The sequence below is a fragment of the Nannobrachium achirus genome (assembly GCF_963921795.1).
Source record: "Nannobrachium achirus genome assembly, chromosome: 13".
NCBI classification, from domain to species: domain Eukaryota; kingdom Metazoa; phylum Chordata; class Actinopteri; order Myctophiformes; family Myctophidae; genus Nannobrachium; species Nannobrachium achirus.
In genome coordinates, this window is record NC_137833.1 from 6,939,271 (window position 1) to 6,957,525 (window position 18,255).

At 42.1% G+C, this 18,255-nt stretch overlaps 2 protein-coding genes across 2 annotated transcripts in view; both read left to right on the plus strand.

The window, feature by feature from the left end:
- The window catches only part of LOC308296772 (phosphatidylinositol 4-kinase type 2-alpha-like), a gene marked incomplete at its 5' end in the record, with an annotated part of 53,921 nt that overhangs the window by 25,821 nt on the left and 9,845 nt on the right, over positions 1 to 18,255 (plus strand). The window lies entirely within an intron of this gene.
- Positions 11,073 to 12,674, plus strand: LOC308296598 (E3 ubiquitin-protein ligase TRIM39-like; the record flags this gene model as incomplete). Its single annotated transcript, XM_080739909.1, has 1 exon — positions 11,073 to 12,674. The coding sequence occupies one exon, from the start codon at positions 11,073 to 11,075 to the stop codon at positions 12,672 to 12,674; it is 1,602 nt and encodes a 533-aa protein (XP_080596035.1).

Genomic DNA, 18,255 nt, shown 5'->3' on the forward strand with positions numbered 1-18,255 from the left:
TCTGTCAACTACCTTAAAAAAATCAAACCTTGGTTCGAAGTGGAGCCGTGAATTTGAGCACTTCCAGATCTATGTTTTTGATTCTATGTGTTCCCCCCTGTGTGTGTGTGTGCGTGTGTGTGTGTGTGCCTGGCCTGGCCTGGCCTGAAAACAGCGCCCCTCCCTTAACATGTGTGGTCATAAAAGGTACTGTTCGAACTCAACGAAACATCCTTTTCCCACTAGACGGGACAAAAGCTGAAAGCTGTGCACAGGGAGCCATGTGCTTTGCACACGGCTCCAAAAAACAACAAGATGAAATGGGTCCGTTCGGGTGTCAAAGACCGAAAATAGCTGCTCACTAAAAGCTATTTTTGTCAGTGAAAATCAGCCAAAAATACATTTTGTTCGACTAAGTCAACTGTGGATTTAGTCCGAATTTTCTTCAAAAGACTGTGACCAAAACTAAATCAAAACGTGCGGTCAAAATCAACACTATACAGTTATGTATTATTATTCTTGATGTGGACGGCACTTAAGACTCAAATTCATTGAAATGTCTCGTTCATATATGAATAGATGAATGGTGATCATTTGTGCTGAAAATCATATCCGTTCCGTACTCACCTGTCTATGTCCTCTGTGTTAATGATACAATCCTGTTGACGTGAGGTTTTTATTATCTCCGTTGTCGCACTGCTGTGCTAGTGTAAGTGTAGGTGTGTTTTACATTTACTGTAGATGTAAGTCAGCGTAGCTGCACTCCTTGTAAAAGTTAATGTTTCACTGGAGTCATTTCATGCTGTGAGCAGGTCCAAAGGTGCAGCAAATACATCTAAATTGATAAACATTATTATGTATATTCTATTTGCATTTAATTCTTAAGTCTAACAGGTGGATAGAATATTGTCTGAGAAGAACTGAATAGTTCCTAACTACAATGTATTGTAGTTATTGTATCTGATTGTTATTTTGCAGTGTGTTATCATCAACCATGTTATTGATCAAAGTCCATCAGATCATCAGCATCATAACCTTTATTTCAAATTGGAGTACAATTAAGGGGCAATAAATGTCTAAACACTTGGAAGTGGCCATAGCGCTGTGTCTTCTGGTCTGTGGAATGTAAAAGAAGAGCACTGCGTTGACCTATAATGTACTGTTTTCGTTGTTGCTACACTTAAAATCTAAGCGTGAACCCATAGTCATATTCATAGCTATATAGGCCCGCGATAAAGACCCCCAGAGCCGGGGGAGGCGTCTACCTTTCTATGTCTGTGATGTTTATGTTCGAGGTGAGAGTGTTGCCAGTTTCTGTGAGTGAAACAAACGACCGGGTCTACGAAAACAAGCCAAAACAGAAGCAACCCGCAACTATGTTTATGTGCACAGCGAATTTACAGGGAAACAAGCCCAAAGTCGTTTATAATAAGCAGACCCGGCAATGCTGGCAGAGAAGCATTTCAGACTACTTTGCATGCTCGAAAACAATATAATATAGTGCAAACTGTGCCTTTCTCTTGTGTCAGGTGGGCTCGTTTCAGCTGTTTGTTGAAGGATACAAAGACGCAGACGACTGGCTGAGGAGATTTGAAGTGGAGCCTCTTCCTGAGAACACCAGGCGACAGCTGCAGCTGCAGTTTGAGAGGCTGGTGGTGCTGGATTATATCATTAGGAACACAGGTCAGTGTGGCGCTCCTTATTACATCACCCCAAGATCACATGTTGGTGTTTTTAAAGACAATTAGACCTGGAATTATGTTATACTTAAGCTATATCTGCTATAAAAATATCAGATATACAAGCTCACAGCTAGGGATGGAGCTCGAAACATGAGCCTGTTACATATAGGCCTACTAGATATCACATTTATTGAGTACCCGGTATCAATAAGCTTTGGGCTGTCAAGCCTGTTATCGAGTATATAGCTTGAGATATGTTTTGCCAAAGGAGCGTTCATTGTGTCCGATTTTATTTGTCAAGCTTGGGAGAGTAGACAATAATTCTGTGTAACTGAATGTATGACATCGGGTGCGTTCGGAAATGCGCACTCAACGCACTGGTGTGCCATGTCGATCGTTTATTCGGTGCACTTGGTGCGTTGTCGTTCGGAAATTCAGTGTGCTGAGTGTACACACTGACCGACCCTACTCAGAAGATGGGGTTTGACGGTGTGGTGCGGTGTTACTGTTTGCAGCAAAATGCAGCATTTGCAGCATAATTGGTCGTTTGGGCTTGATAGTTTCACACGCATCAACGTGTAAACTAACAGCAGGTATGCCAATGTTATGAATGAGATCTCCTTTCAATGTCAACGTTACGTTAGCAACTGCTGCTTTTCAGAAAGTTTACCTTCAGAGTTCAGAGTGAAAAAGCGCACAGCTGCCTCTTAACTGGTCGTTCGTAAATAAGCCTCACTGAACGCACTCTACAATGTCACGCCCACTGAACTCACTACACTGAGCACACACACGGTGCGCATTTCCGAACGCACAATTGTAAAACATGCTGTAAACTTGAAATGGTGTCTTATAAACCCATGAGGGTTGGGCACTCTGTGTGCAGGACACGAAAATAAACTAATCAATCAATATAGCCATTTCCATTCCTAAACCTGCCATTCCTACACACTGCCATTCCTACGGAGGCAGTGACCACCTAACCATACCCTAACCCTAACTCTAACCTCAGTAGGAATGGCAGTGGGTAGGAATGGAGAACTGTCACCTCCCATGACATCATGTTTAAGCAATCAAGACAACGATCAAGACATTATTACAGTACTATTCCTATTATAAGGCCATTTAACACTTATTGCTCATTAATGAATGGTTGTTTTAAAAATAGACAACATATTTTTTTATCTGGGGGTCCCTGGAACAACATATTTTGAGAAGGGGATCCACGGCCAAATACATGTAATTTTGGGGGTCCTTGACATGAAAAAGAAGCATTTAGAAAACATTTATAGAATCGTGTCAAAAATATGCAAAGACAAATTTTCATGATTTTTTTAAAATAGCTACCGTGCTGTGAGCTTGTATATCTGCTATTTATCAATAGTTAATGCATAAAATAATGCTTAAAGTAATAATGTGTAATAATGCGCCCCCGGTCTAAATGGTAATAACATGTTCTCATTATCTTGTCCTCTGGGATGTGTTTCCTGTCCTCTGGGATGTGTTTCCTGTCCTCTGGGATGTGTTTCCTGTTCCCAGACAGAGGGAATGACAACTGGTTAATAAAGTATGACTATCCAATGGACAGCGGAGGGATTCGGGTGAGTAAACAGCGGTCAGACCTGACTCACAAATTGCAAGATTCAGTAATTTATCGGCAAAACTACTTTACAGTTAATTTGGCATATAAAACCTCTCAATACATATAAGACGTGTCCACTGTACACTACCATTCCATAATCCATTCAGTATGTCCGATGCCATTAAGTGACAAATTACATGTGCTTATCAATTCAATTCAAAGGAGCTTTACTGGCATGAGAAAACATACGTTTACATTGCCAAAACAAGTTTCAAAACATAATAAAGTTGACAATGGGGAACAAAAATACAGTTGGAGGGGGTACAGCATTACGTAAACAGAGTTATGTCACATGTTGTCATTATGTATATACATGCGTGGTATGAAGCTTTTTGGAACAGAAATCAGCATTTCTTTTTTCTCATTAGAATTTCAATAAGGAAAAGAAAGCTCTGTTTATACTGTGTGCAGTAGGTCTGGGTGCCGTTCAATGCTTATCATCGTCATATCTCATCCTTTATAACACATACAGTACATACTCTCAGACATGTGAGATTTTTGTGCCTTTTTTGGGGTTAATGTAAAAGACAACAAAATGATATTTTGTGGCGTGTGTGTGTGTGTGTGTGTGTGTGTGTGTGTGTGTGTGTGTGTGTGTGTGTGTGTGTCGTCAGACGCATGCCGCTTAACATCTACACTACAGGAGTTAGCAGACCATTGATATGCATCCGAGGCTTGTTCCTATGTTAATGCACGATGGTGTGACACTACAGCTTTTGTAAACATGTTTGGGGTGTGAACTTAAGGATTGTTTTAAACTTGATGCATGTGTGTGCTTGTGCTCCTGCTTGAAAAGACTTCGGATGCCGTGTGTACCCAATACATCACTGAACTGAAAAAATATATATTTTGTGGCGTGTGTGTGTGTGTGTGCGCGTGTGTGCGTGCGTGTGTGTGTGTGTAGGACACAGACTGGGTTCTGGTGAAGAGTCCCATCATTAAGCTGGCAGCGATAGACAACGGCCTGGCCTTCCCTCTCAAACACCCAGACTCCTGGAGAGCCTGTGAGTTATCCTGAACACATTACTATTCCACTACGCAGGCTCTGCTTGCAAAAACATCACTATTTTCAAGATGACCGTGCTTTATTTTGGCCTCTGACTGACACTATGCAAGTCAGTGGCTCTGTGACGTCCATTTTCTAATTTGATATTCTTTTTACATTCAATGGCTAGACTGATTAACCACTTTTACAATTATCAACTTTCTACAATCTTATCGTAGCAGATCTACCAGCTCACATTGCGAGACATTGTGAGGTTATAGATCTGCTATGAAAATACAAATTAAATTAAACATTTTGATAAATCTTTGCCTATAATGACATTATGCCAAAAGCAGGTATTCCAGGTTGAAAGAGCTTAAGTAAAAGCGTGATTTGTTTTGTTTGATGAACAGTACCCGATGTTGTCTTTCCCCTCTCCTCTCCTACAGACCTGTTCTAATGTTGTCTCTCCCCTCTCCTCTCCTACAGACCTGTTCTAATGTTGTCTCTCTCCTCTCCTCTCCTACAGATCCGTTCTACTGGGCATGGCTGCTTAATGTTGTCTCTTCCCTCTCCTCTCCTACAGATCTGTTCTACTGGGCATGGCTGCTTAATGTTGTCTCTTCCCTCTCCTCTCCTACAGATCTGTTCTACTGGGCATGGCTGCTTAATGTTGTCTCTTCCCTCTCCTCTCCTACAGATCCGTTCTACTGGGCATGGCTGCTTAATGTTGTCTCTTCCCTCTCCTCTCCTACAGATCTGTTCTACTGGGCATGGCTGCTTAATATTGTATCTTCCCTCTCCTCTCCTACAGATCCGTTCTACTGGGCATGGCTGCCCCAGGCTAAGGTTCCTTTCTCCCAGGAGATCAGAGACCTGGTTCTGCCCAAACTCATGGACCCCAACCTGATCAAAGACTTGGAGGAGGACCTCTATGAGCTCTTTAAGGTTTGATAGATTGATGTTAACAAGATGACATTCTGTGTCTCCATACGATGCTTTGTATATTTCCTAAATTACATAAACATTGATCAAGTGTCTCCTGCAGAGATAATATACTAGTAGTAACTCATTTGTATTTTTATAATAGTACGCTTTAAACAAAGATGCAATTCAAATGGCTTTGCACGAAACATTAAGCATTAACACATTAACTAGAGGCCTCCATAGACTTCCATGTAATTTATAGTGCACGGATCATGCACGCCCATAGACAAATCATGCACCATGTGTGTGCAGGATGTTCACAGCTTTCAAACAAAAAGATCCGATTGGAAATCCGTTCAGGCATTCATGAGAAAACAGCCATTATGGATTCCGGATGGGGACCCGTTTCGAAACGGGTCCCCATCCGGAACGAATGGGGGTACATTTATTGTTATCACATTTTTGTCTTAGGAATGCAACAAAAACCCAAAAATATTATTGAACTCTACTCTCCATGGCATGAGTAATCAATAGGAAAAAAGTCATTTTGGGGGTGAACTACTCCTTTAAGAGAAAGACATTTTGATACAAACTAATACCCAAAAAAGAGAGAATGAAATGACAGTGCAGAAGAAACTTCAGTAAAAGGCAGCAGCAAACAGAAAGGTCTTCAGCTTTTTAACTGAGAGTTGAAGCAGACCTTTTCTGGCTGTTGGTTTCAGATATGTTGTAAAAAAAAACAGAATGCTGCACATTTAGTTCTGACTCCTGGTTTTGAAAGATGACCTGAGGAGTCTGGGTTGTTCATGATGCAGCACAAGTTCTGAAATGTATTTTAGCCCAACCATTCAATGCTTTATAAATGACACTGTAGTACCCGCTGTGGAGCTCTATTTTATACTTTGTCGTACAACGATCTACAAGCTCGCAACACATTGTGAGCTAGCAGTGTAACAAGTGGTTGTTGTGTTACAGAAAGACCCAGGCTTCGACCGTGGACAGTTTCATAAGCAGATCGCAGTTATGAGAGGACAGGTGAGTGTGTCACAGGGGGGGAGGGGGGGACAGTGGACAGTACAAGCTACACCAGTAGGCAACCTTAGCCATGGGGTGCCAACATTGGCACAGGGGAGGGTGATCACTGGCACACTGGCATAAGTGTGAGAGAGAGAGGACTATATTTAAAAGAAATCTAGTCAATTCAGTTACATTCCCTCACATCTGTATGCAAATTACATCCTGCATAATGATGTATTAATTCAAACTCTGAACCTACAGGTCCAGGCGCATACCACTTAGGCATTACCACATAGGCATGAATGCCTGGCGGCGTCGCCGGTTCGATTCCCGATCCGGACGACTTTTGCCGCGTGTCACTCCCCATCTCTCCCACCATTTCCTGTCAGTCTACTGTCCTATCAATAAAGGCAAAAACTCTGAACTCTGCCTGGGAAGGGATAGTCTGGGGGATAAGTGGGGTTATTCTAATCCTGACGTGAAATAGAATATTTGAAAAAATGTTGACATGATGGCACACTGACTATCAAGCAAATGAAAAACATGGCACTTCATGTCAACAAGGTCGTCGACTCCTTGCTGCACTGTTCTCAGTGTAGTATCAAAAGTATTTCATCGTACCGATTTTCTTTGTGATTCTCTCTTCCAGATCCTGAACCTGTGCCAGGCCCTGAAGGAGTCCAAGACGCCCCTGCAGCTGGTCCAGATGGCCCCCGTTGTGGTGGAGACGGCCAGGGCCCCGCAGAGGACCCCCAACGGCTCCTACACTCACAGCTTCCAGAGCAGGAAACCTTTCTTCACCTGGTGGTAGCAAGAGATATAAACCTTTCTTCACCTGGTGGCAGCAAGGACCACAGATATAAACCTTTCTTCACCTGGTGGTAGCAGGGACCACAGATATAAACCTTTCTTCACCTGGTGGTAGCAGGGACCACAGATATAAACCTTTCTTCACCTGGTGGTAGCAGGGACCAGGACCACAGATATAAACCTTTCTTCACCTGGTGGTAGCAGGGACCACAGATATAAACCTTTCTTCACCTGGTGGTAGCAAGAGATATAAACCTTTCTTCACCTGGTGGTAGCAGGGACCACAGATATAAACCTTTCTACCACTTTTTCGAGTCACGTGTTCAAATACTGGATTCTGATTGGCTAAATTCCGGAGGTTATGAGAGGACAACTGCCGCAAAGTTGTGTGTCCGAGATCAATGCGCCTCAGTGTACATCCGGGGACTTCAGGAGGTAGTCCCCCAACCAACAAATGAAGGTCGCAGCGGTCCTATGTTTACTAACGTGCGTACTATCGTCGCCGATTTATTTGGATCCAATGCAATCCGCCAACTTTAAAGCCCCTTTTCTCTGAACCTATGCCTTTCTGGAAGCGAACAGCCTCTATTTACGGCCGGAACGGTGCTTTTAACTGACGTTAGCTTAGCTGTAAGCTAGACGCATGGATTAGTATGGAGTTGGCGCCATCTGTTGGTGAGTAGAAGATGTTGTTGGTGGAACTATCTGCTGTCTCGCGGAAGTTTTATAGGCAATAATGATTGTAACTTAAGATCCTTGCAAGTTACAACTATGTGTTTTCTTTCATGTATACGGGAAAAAGTGGTAGAAAAGCTATTTACCACTCGGGGTCGGACATTATGCTCTCATAATGTCCTGAGTGAGTGTGTTATCGGACTCGGCTGCGCCTCGTCCGATAACACCCTCACTGCGGACATTATGAGAGCATAATGTCCTCTCACTCGGGGTAAATTGCTTACTTCTTCACCTGGTGGTAGCAAGAGATATAAACCCTTCTTCACCTGGTGGTAGCAGGGACCACAGATATAAACCTTTCTTCACCTGGTGGTAGCAGGGACCACAGATATAAACCTTTCTTCACCTGGTGGTAGCAGGGACCACAGATATAAACCTTTCTTCACCTGGTGGTAGCAAGAGATATAAACCCTTCTTCACCTGGTGGTAGCAGGGACCACAGATATAAACCCTTCTTCACCTGGTGGTAGCAGGGAAGAAGAAGAAGAAGCGGCGTCGCTTTGTTTCGGTCTCCCCTGTTTGTTTCCCCAATCCCTATTTAAATGCCAGTCGCTGCGAGTTGGACTACAAGATGGATATACCAAACAAACTTAAAAAAAAGAAAAGTATGCAAAACTACCCCGCATAAAGGGTTTTATTGCAGGGTAGGTCCTAAAATGATGTCCTTAAGCGCGGGGAATTGTTTTGGGTTAAAACTGCAAAGTGTTGTCCCGTTTGACTACAAAATGACGCAGGTTGTTTCCGCTCCTCCTGACCGGATCAAAAACCCTGAAATTGGAAGCGATCCCAGGCTAAGAAAGACCAGGACCTCAGGATTCATGCCATCCTTGGAGCTCAAGACATGCATGGACGGTCTCTCATTGTCGCCACAGATTATTGAGCCTGATTTATATCCACGTCGCAAGATGGATGTACCTCCCTCGCCGACAAGGTCTGCCGTTTAGCGGCTGAGTGAAATAGCTCTAAGTGTTATTTACAACAACAGGCCTGCTCCCACTTCATGCAGTACTATGTATTGGCCAGTAGGTGTCCTACTGTACCCAAACACCAGGGTCTGAAGTTCATAGGAAAAGGTACAGTTTCATGACGGTACAGTTCACTGGTGCAAGGTCAACTAAAAGGAGATCCTAGACAAGCACTTGGCTTATTTCCACAGGAAACCATTGAAGTATCTCATACAGTATAACATTGAATGACAGACGGATAGAACACAGTACTATGCAGTAGATATAGTCAGGAAAATAAAAATTAAAAAAACAGTGCAAAGAAATATATACAGTAGGTAAATACAAAGAAGGGTCAGGGGAGGGTAAGGCTGGGCTAGGTTTGTTTTACGGCTGCCGCCTGTAAGTGTTTTTTTCAGGGCGATTTTAAAGGATGTTAGGGATCCACACTCCTTTAAGGCCTTCAGTAAGGCGTTCCACATTTTGGTGGTATAGCAGAAGAACAAGTTTGCCCCTTTGACTGACTTGACTCTGGGTTGAACGTGATCTGTGGCGCTGCCTCTGGTGTTGTAATTGTGGACGTCCTTAACGTTTTCAAAGTATTTTGTCAGGTACATGGGTATCTTAGTGGTGTAGTGTATCTTGTACAGGCCCATTGCAAGTTGCTGTACTCTGTCTACTAGTCTGAGCCACCCCACTCTTAACTGGTGAGTAGCGGTGAGGTGAGTCTGATAGGGAAGGTTAAGCTTAAGGACCCTAATTAGTTTGTTTTGGGCTGTTTGGAATGGAACAGAGAGATCACCTCCAACCATAACAGAATACAGATGTGCACTGCTAGTTGTATTTAACATACTCTACCACACAGATTGGCTCAAATGACATTTTATTAATTCAAATACATTCTGGACTGTAGCTTTAAAAGAGCACTTTAGAATCATCTGTCGGTATGAAATACAATTATTGACAGAGGAGTTGATAGCCGCTGTCATTCCATGTCTCCTAGCTCTGACTTCTACGGCTTGTAATCTCCTTTCCTCATTACTGCTTACAGGATGTGATCTGATTAGAAATGCAGCTTCTCAGATGTCTTCATAAGCATGCTTGCAGATTCTGTTTTTTTTTTTTTTCTTCTCTTTTTTTGACCCAGGAATGGACAGGTAAAGTATGCCTGTCAGTGGATGAGGAATATGTTCAAGTAAACACTAGAGTTCATGTCTAACTGCGACCACACACAAAGGCTGCAGGTGCATGTTTTGTGCAATTATGTTGCACCAATGCATCCCCATAGGGATAATAGTCATTAGTCCTCATGATCACAATAGTTACAGTTGCTGTGCTTGGTGTGGATAGATAGATAGATAGATACCTTTATTATCCCAAGGGGGAAATTCAGTGGATTTAAGGGGACCAACAAGTAAAAGTAACCTTTACATCGCCGTGTCTTTTATTAATTGCATATGGCTATGCAATCAACCGATACCATGAATGTAACCGTGAATTAAACTCAATTCTAACACCTGTTTTCTTCCCGTTACAATTCTCTGTCTGGATGTTCAAGTTTTGTTGTGACATTTTTAACTAATTTCTTACTGCCTGTATGGCAATATCACCCTCCTCCCCGCCCTAGGGCTTCCCTCTCCCAAACAAGGGTCAACTGTGTTCGCATAGACGCCCGACAAAGCCGGATGCACCACGGTGGATTTGAACCCACAACCTCCGTGGTGTTGGACAATGAAACTGTTTTTAACATACCGGTACATTTCTCATATTCATATTATATTATCCTTAAAGTCTTTGTGTTTTGCCAATTATATTTGGGGGCCAACTTGCAATATGCTACCCTCAAGGCCCACCAGTGGGCCCCGGACCACAGTTTGGGAGTGGCTGCACTAAAACCATAACAGACAGAGAAGAACGGAGGCTGTGAAGGGTTAACAGCAGTCAGAAACAGAGCAGCCTCTTTGTTAGTGATGCAATCTACACCCTCACACTCTCTCACTCACACACACACACACACACACACACACAGACACGCTCTCATAGACCGGTGAGTACATCAGATAAAGACTTATTATTCTGTAACAGAACAAAGGCATATTAAACTGAAGCTAGACACGATCTTCCCTTAGTTTTGTTTTCCAGGAAATCCTGTAGTCTAATCGTTCAGTTGGTAAATACGACAAGCTTCCATAACAGTATGTGGTGTGCCAACATTATGGAGCTCTATTCTAATATGATGATCCAGATTAGATTCATAACTATTAAGCTGTCAGCACTAAAGGGAGAATTACATTCAATCTAGAAGTCAACAATTAGCCTACATTTCTTTCCATGTTTATTTTCAATGTGTAGAAATGGCGTCTGCCAGCAGTCTCCTGTCTGAAGAGCAGTTCCTGTGTTCTATCTGTCTGGATGTGTTCACTGATCCAATCACCACTCCATGTGGACACAACTACTGTAAAACCTGCATCACACATTACTGGGACAGCAGTGATCAGTGTCAGTGTCCACTATGCAACGAGACCTTTGATAAGAGACCAAAGTTCTCTGTTAATAAAATCCTCTCTGAGATGGCTGATCAGTTCAGGAAGTCAAAGCAGCTGGAAAATAATTCCAACCCAATCCAGGAACCTGCTGAACCACATGAAGTCTCCTGTGACGTCTGTACTGAGACCAAACTCAAAGCCCTGAAGTCCTGCCTGGTGTGTCTGACCTCCTACTGTGTGACTCACCTGGAGCCTCATCAGAGACTCACAGGGTTAAAACGACACAAACTCATCGACCCTGTAAAGAACCTGGAAGATTATATGTGTCAGAAACATGACAGACCTCTGGAGCTGTTCTGTAAGACTGACCTCATGTGTGTTTGTCAGTTCTGCACCGAGTCAGACCACAAGTTACATCAAATTGTATCTCTGAAAGAGGCATATGAAGGGAAGAAGGCTGAGCTGGGAAAGACAGAGGCTGAAGTTCAGCAGATGATCCAGGAGAGACAAGTGAAGATTCAGGAGGTCCAACACTCAGTACAGCTCAGTAAGAAAGATGCAGACAGAGAGATAGCAGACAGTGTGCAGGTCTTCACTGCTCTGATCAGCTGTATTGAGAGAAGCCAGGCTGAGCTCATTGATGTGATTGAAAAGAAGCAGAAAACAACAGAGAAACAGGCTGAAGGCTTCATTAAAGATCTGCAACAGGAAATCACTGAGTTAAAGAAGAGAAGCTCTGAGCTGAAGCAGCTCTCACACACTGAAGACCACATCCACCTCCTCCAGAACTTCACATCCATCAACACCCCTCCACCCACCAAGGACTGGACAAAGGTCAATGTCCCTCAGTCTTCATATGTGGGGACTGTGAGGACAGCTGTGGCTCAGCTGGAGAAGTCACTCAGTCAAGAGACGGAGAAGCATCTTAAAGACCTGAGGAGGATCCAGCGATACGCAGTGGATGTGACTCTGGACCCTGATACAGCTCATCCTAATCTCATCCTGTCTGAGGATGGTAAACAAGTGAGTCATGGCATCGTAAAGAAGAATCTCCCAGACAACAAAGAGCGATTCTCTGCAGGTGCCTGTGTCTTAGGAAAACAAAGCTTCTCCTCAGGAAGGTTTTACTATGAGGTTCAGGTTAAAGGGAAGACTGACTGGGAACTAGGAGTGGCCAGAGAGTCCATCAACAGGAAGAGAATCCTCCCACTGCACCCCAATTTCGGTTGCTGGTCTATAGTGTTGAGGAATGGAAAGTACAAGGCTGCTGCTTTCCCTCTTGTCCCCCTCCCTGTAAGAGAGGAGCTCCAGAAAGTGGGCGTGTTTGTGGATTATGAGGAGGGTCTGGTCTCCTTTTATGATGTGGAGGCCAGAGTTCATCTCTACTCTTTCACTGGCTTCTCCTTCACTGAGAAACTCTATCCATTCTTTAATCCAGGGCCAGGGTCATTGATAACTCTGCTCCTCTGATCATCTCTCCTGTCAATCACACTGAGAAGACAAATGCAATCCTCAGTTTTAAATGAAATTTCAACGAAGACAACACATTTACCGGTTAACATTATAGCTATTTCAACATTCCCAGTTTTTAAACGTGCACTGTCTTCTTACTTGGAGGCTGTATGTTCCTGTTATCGGTAAACCTGCCATCATACATGCCATGACTCTATACTCTATTATATACAGTATATTTTCTTTGTCTCCACATTTGATAATATCATTTTGCATTCAATGTTTTGAACATAGGCTAACATTCTTCTCAACGTCTGATATCATAGGATTTAATGCTGATTTAATACTGTGATTTTTATCAAGGTTCATAATGTTATTGTATACATGTGTGTTTTTTATTTTGTTCTGTCCATGTATGTCTTGTCTACTACTCTGTATACATGTAACAATTGTAACATGTATTTATGTTGGGGCCCCCCTCTAAAACGAGATGGCACATCTCAAGGGGTTTAGCCTAATAAAGAAACTTGAATCAATCAATGTACATGATTTACATGTTTATGTTTCATTAACAGTCACTTCAAATCAAGCGATTAACTGTTGTTCCTAACAGATGGACTATACTGGCAGTGGTGGCAAGTAAGCCTGCATATAAGTGTGATGAGATACTTTTACTTGAGTATTTCATATCATTCATTTCTCAATACTTTATACCTGTACTCCACTACAATTATTTGAAATGTATAGATTTTGATTATTATTACAAAACCACTTAAGTTTGACCAATTTTACTACTTTTATTTTGGTACAGCTATTTGATGCCAATAGCCTTGAACCTTTTACTAAAGTAAAAGTTGGAATACACAACTTTTATTTATAATAGCGTTGTTGTCAGGCAGAAACCTCTTGTCTCCACATTTTAACTTTTTGTTAGTTATTTTCACAAGTTAACGGCCTACCCCAACTTGATTATACTACAGCTTAGCAGATCTGCTACTTTTGCTATACTGTAATTGGATTGAATCCTGAAAATCCAATGTTACGTTTTGGACATAATGATGTTTCCACCTGACAGAGATGGTTGTATATTATTTTTATATTGTGCTATCACTACTTTTTCTTACGTTAAAAAAACATTTAAGTACTTCCTCCAGCAGTTTGATGCCAGGTCATTAGTCCAACTGACATTGATTCACTTTGAGAAACTCTAATCATTCTTCGTTAATGATGCTAAAAACTCTGCTCCTCTGATCATCTCTGTCATTGATTGATTGATTGATTGATTGAAGAATTTTTTAGAAGTTTGCATTAGAAAAAAGTACAGTTTCATGACAGCACAAATCACTGGTACAAGGTCTTCTAAAAGGAGATCCTAGAAAGCCAAGGCTGATTTCCACAGGAACCTCACATTGAAAGACAGACGCATAGCATAGGTTAGACTTTAGTTTTCCTAACAATGTCAGAAAGAGATGTAATTATTACAAAATGTTGATTTGTAAATTGTTGTTTGTATTCCCTAAATCTCACATTCAAATATGCAAACATTACCATTTTTTGTCACCAATTTGTAAAAATAGCTTTGTGTGCAATGTGCATGCTTATATGTTTTAACCCTAAACCTGACTATTCATACAAATGGATCATTAATATGAATCTTTAACTTTGTCAGCAACTCTTTAGAACCAAAACGTTGTATCTTACCTTAAAATAAAAGTTTTGTTAACAAAGTGAAAGCTCTACAGTAGGCTAATCATTTCTAAAATGTTTGTAGCCTAATATATTTTCCATATATTCAACCTGGTGGGCATTGGACCTATCAGAGAAGTTGTAAGAGTATAGGCCTACACTATATTCTAATTAGACAACGTTGCAAAATATTTTATTAAATTGTAGAGTCTAAATAAATATAGAGGAAATGCCCCTATTAGTGTCATTATGGTACAGTAATGTTGATATCTGTGTTTTACTAGTAACAGAGTATTTCTACATTGCAGTAGGCCTATTGATACTGGTGTTTTGTCCATGTGTCATCAAACAGACCCCAGATCAGCTTGACCCCACACTGGGTCAGGAAGGAGTAGAGGAGCAGAGAAGTGGGAGGGGTCTGGTGGTGTTGTCAGTATTTGTGCTATGGCTGCAGCGGTGTGGATCAGGACAGGACGAGCCAGGCAGAATGCTGCTACTCTGGTGACAGTTAGAGCAGTTAGAGCCAGCAGTCACTCCGCTGTCCAAGCCCAGTACGACGCACTGGTCATCGGAGGAGGTAGGTCAGTGGAACTGATGAATTGACCCCCAAAAAAGGCGTATCTTTTCAACGTGTGTAACTCTTTATACGACAAAGTTGGGGTGAATAGCCTAATAGTAGCCTAACTATAATTTATGCATGGTTTGCAACTTCTTTGCAAAGTGTTGTGAGGTGTTTGAATGGGGTTGGAATGCAGTCCATAATGCAGTTGTTGCCCTGAAAGTACGACGTTCGCTGATAACATGACGTAAGACCGTCGTCATGAATGAGGATGCACCTGCGTTGGTGGAGGCAAATTCGGCAGCCAATACAAACTACACAAACATTCAGATTTCACAAACAAAAGTGCTTTATAAAGTCTCAAACCTGTCTAAATACCGGCCGGCATTGTATAATTACCGGCGGATCCTCCGTGTTCTTTAATAAGAAGATGGAATCCTTTTTATCCGATCGTTTTCTGTGTTTTGCAAGCGAAATACATGGAAACACAGAACATCGGATAAAAGGCTTCTTATTAAAGAACACGGAGGATACAGGTAATTATAGAAAACCGTACCGTATTTTAGACACACGTGAGACTTTATTAAGCACTTTGTTTGTTATATATGATTGGTGTATTTGGTGTTGTAGGGGGCTAAATAAGTCGCTTTGCCCGAACCCGTGCAAACACGGGAACATGACGGTCAGGGCTCGGTCTCTACGACTATGCGTGAGCCATGAAGGGCTAAATCGCTTTGGGAAACCCATTAGCCTATCATTTATCGTGATAAAAAGTCTACTTGATAGGGCCTACAGTCTTTTTTTTTTCTTCTTCTTTTTTTTGCGAGCTATTTTTGGCAAAAGTTCTCAGAATATATATATTTTTTAACTTTCATATATTTTAGATTCATGGTGCCCGTATAAATTTAGATTTTTATGGCATGCATCTCATGAAAATCTAAAATATATCTCATATCTCAAAATATTAGAATATTCCACACTCACTCAAAAGAAGGATTTATAATACGGAAATGTCAAACCTCTGAAAGGTTATGTTACTTTTTGCACTCAGTACTTGGTGTGGAATACTTTTGAAATAATGTCTTCATCGATGGGGCATGAAGGTGATCAGCCTGTGGTACTGCTGAGGTGTTATGGAAGCCCAGGTTTGATTTGATAGAGGCCTTAAGCCACACATGGGCAACATGCCCGGGGGCCGGACCCGGCCCTTTGACCATCTCAATGAGGCCCTCGAAGTCCTCAAAGAAAAATAAAATGGTTGCTATACGTTAATAGTTTTGAAACATTTATTTAACTTCAATCCAATTAATATTAATCCATTGAGTACATACCTGCATACCTCCATATGTACTCAAATGTTTTTAAAGCACCAACAGTAACAGTGAAACAGTCAATATTGAGTCCATATTTATAACATAATGCAATGTGTTTTATCGTGACCTATGGAGAGTTACATATCAGATAAGATGCAGTATACATTTATAGGCTCATTTAAAACTTGATACGACTTTGACACAGATTATTTTATGTAACTAATAACTATAATAGTTTTATTGTAGGCCAGAGTACACCAGTCTTGTTGTGAAAGGGCCTCATTGTAAAGTAGTTTGTCATGTCTAACAAATTCATGCAGTTTTAACAATCGTTGTGTTTCAAGTTTCAATTCAATTGTACAAAGTGTGGCCCTGGCCTTCACTCATTTTATCGAGGTCCATATGGCCCTCTAGAACTTATTTTATCGAGGTCCATATGGCCCTCTGGAACTTATTTTATCGAGGTCCATATGGCCCTCTGGAAATTAATGCTGCCATGGGCGGAAATATAGGGGGTGCCTGGGAGCTAAAGCACCCAAACCATTGATTTCTCACCAAACAACATTTTTAGCACTCGGCCGAATTCACGCCCTTGCTTTGTCCCAAACAGCGTCAATGCCCGCCCCCACATCCTGAAAAAAGGGGCGTGGTCAAATACGGGCACCCATTTGAATATTGAAACTTCTACGCCCCCCTAAGGCAGAGGTGTGCTGTGTGGTTGAGTCTGGCCGGCTACAGACCTAAAGGCACAAAAACGAGTGCGAGTCGTGTGGGGGAGGCGGGGGGCAGGCACAGCACAATGCATTCCGGATGGGAGTCGAGTGGTTTGAAGTCGAGTGCGAGTCGTGTGGTGTTGTGTGGTTGCGTCCAACTTGCTCACGACTCGCACAGAGACAGTTGTAGGCGAGCACTGGGGAGCAGACAAGCTGCACTTGATGAGACAGAAGGCAGGGTTCAGCTGCCAACCAATAGGAGAGAACCACCGTTCTGCAGCGAAACTGGGCAGAGCACACTTGTAGTCCACTACACTACAGTGCGTTGAGCCTTCGGTCTGCAGTGATCATCGCGCTGTCTCTCCTCTTCCCTCGTTCTCCTGGCCATTTCAAGCCGCTTCTCCCTCCTTCTCCTTCTCCTCGCCACCAACACCGCCAATACAAGCGCCCTTTTGCGTCCTCTAATTAAATAACCTCCCACAAACGCACGTCCAGGAAGAAAACAATAGCCTATACCAAAGTCAGATTAACATACAGTAGGCTACAAAAGTGTTACTAGTTAGGCTATATTTTCTGATAAAGTGCTTCTAAATTATTCCTGTGGGTTTGTGTAGGTCAGTGTGATCCATTCTGTTCGCGTTTCAGTGTTTGTTTGACACGGAGCGAATAGAGGTGGGACGTTCGCGAACGAGTCGAGTCTTTTGAACGGCTCTTTGAAATGAACGATATGATTCGGTTCACAGTAGGGAGCCGTTCCTTTCTAATGAACAGTGGCCGTCTTTTGAACGGCTCTTTGAAAGGAACGGATCCCAGAGATCCGGCTCACTTCAAAGAGCCATAAATCCCATCTCTAGGAGGACTCGTTGCGTCTGTGCCTGCATGGATGCTATTCTGCATGTGTAGTGGAGTAGAATTAAAAGTATTGGAAATACTCCAGTAAAGTAGGCTAGGCTATACTTAAAACCTGTACTTAAATACACTACTTTAGTAAATGTACTTAGTTTACTTTAGATAACTGGTTATAATAATATTAATAATATAATAAATATAATAATAATATATAGATGCTTACCCTTCTGTATGGAACAATGAACAATATGAACAATATGAAGAGGCTTATTATAGATATTTCATTTAGGATTTCAATCATGTTTCATGTTACAGTAAGTGTAATGCCGTTGCCTAATTCAGGTGTAGGACCTGTAGTGTTTTTATTGTGTGTAGGCCTATAACTGTTCCAAAATGCAGTTTTCTATGCATTTCAGGGGTTTTGGGGGGTTAGAGCCTCCCAATTGCCCAACAGGTGTCACCAAGCAGCAGCAGTACTG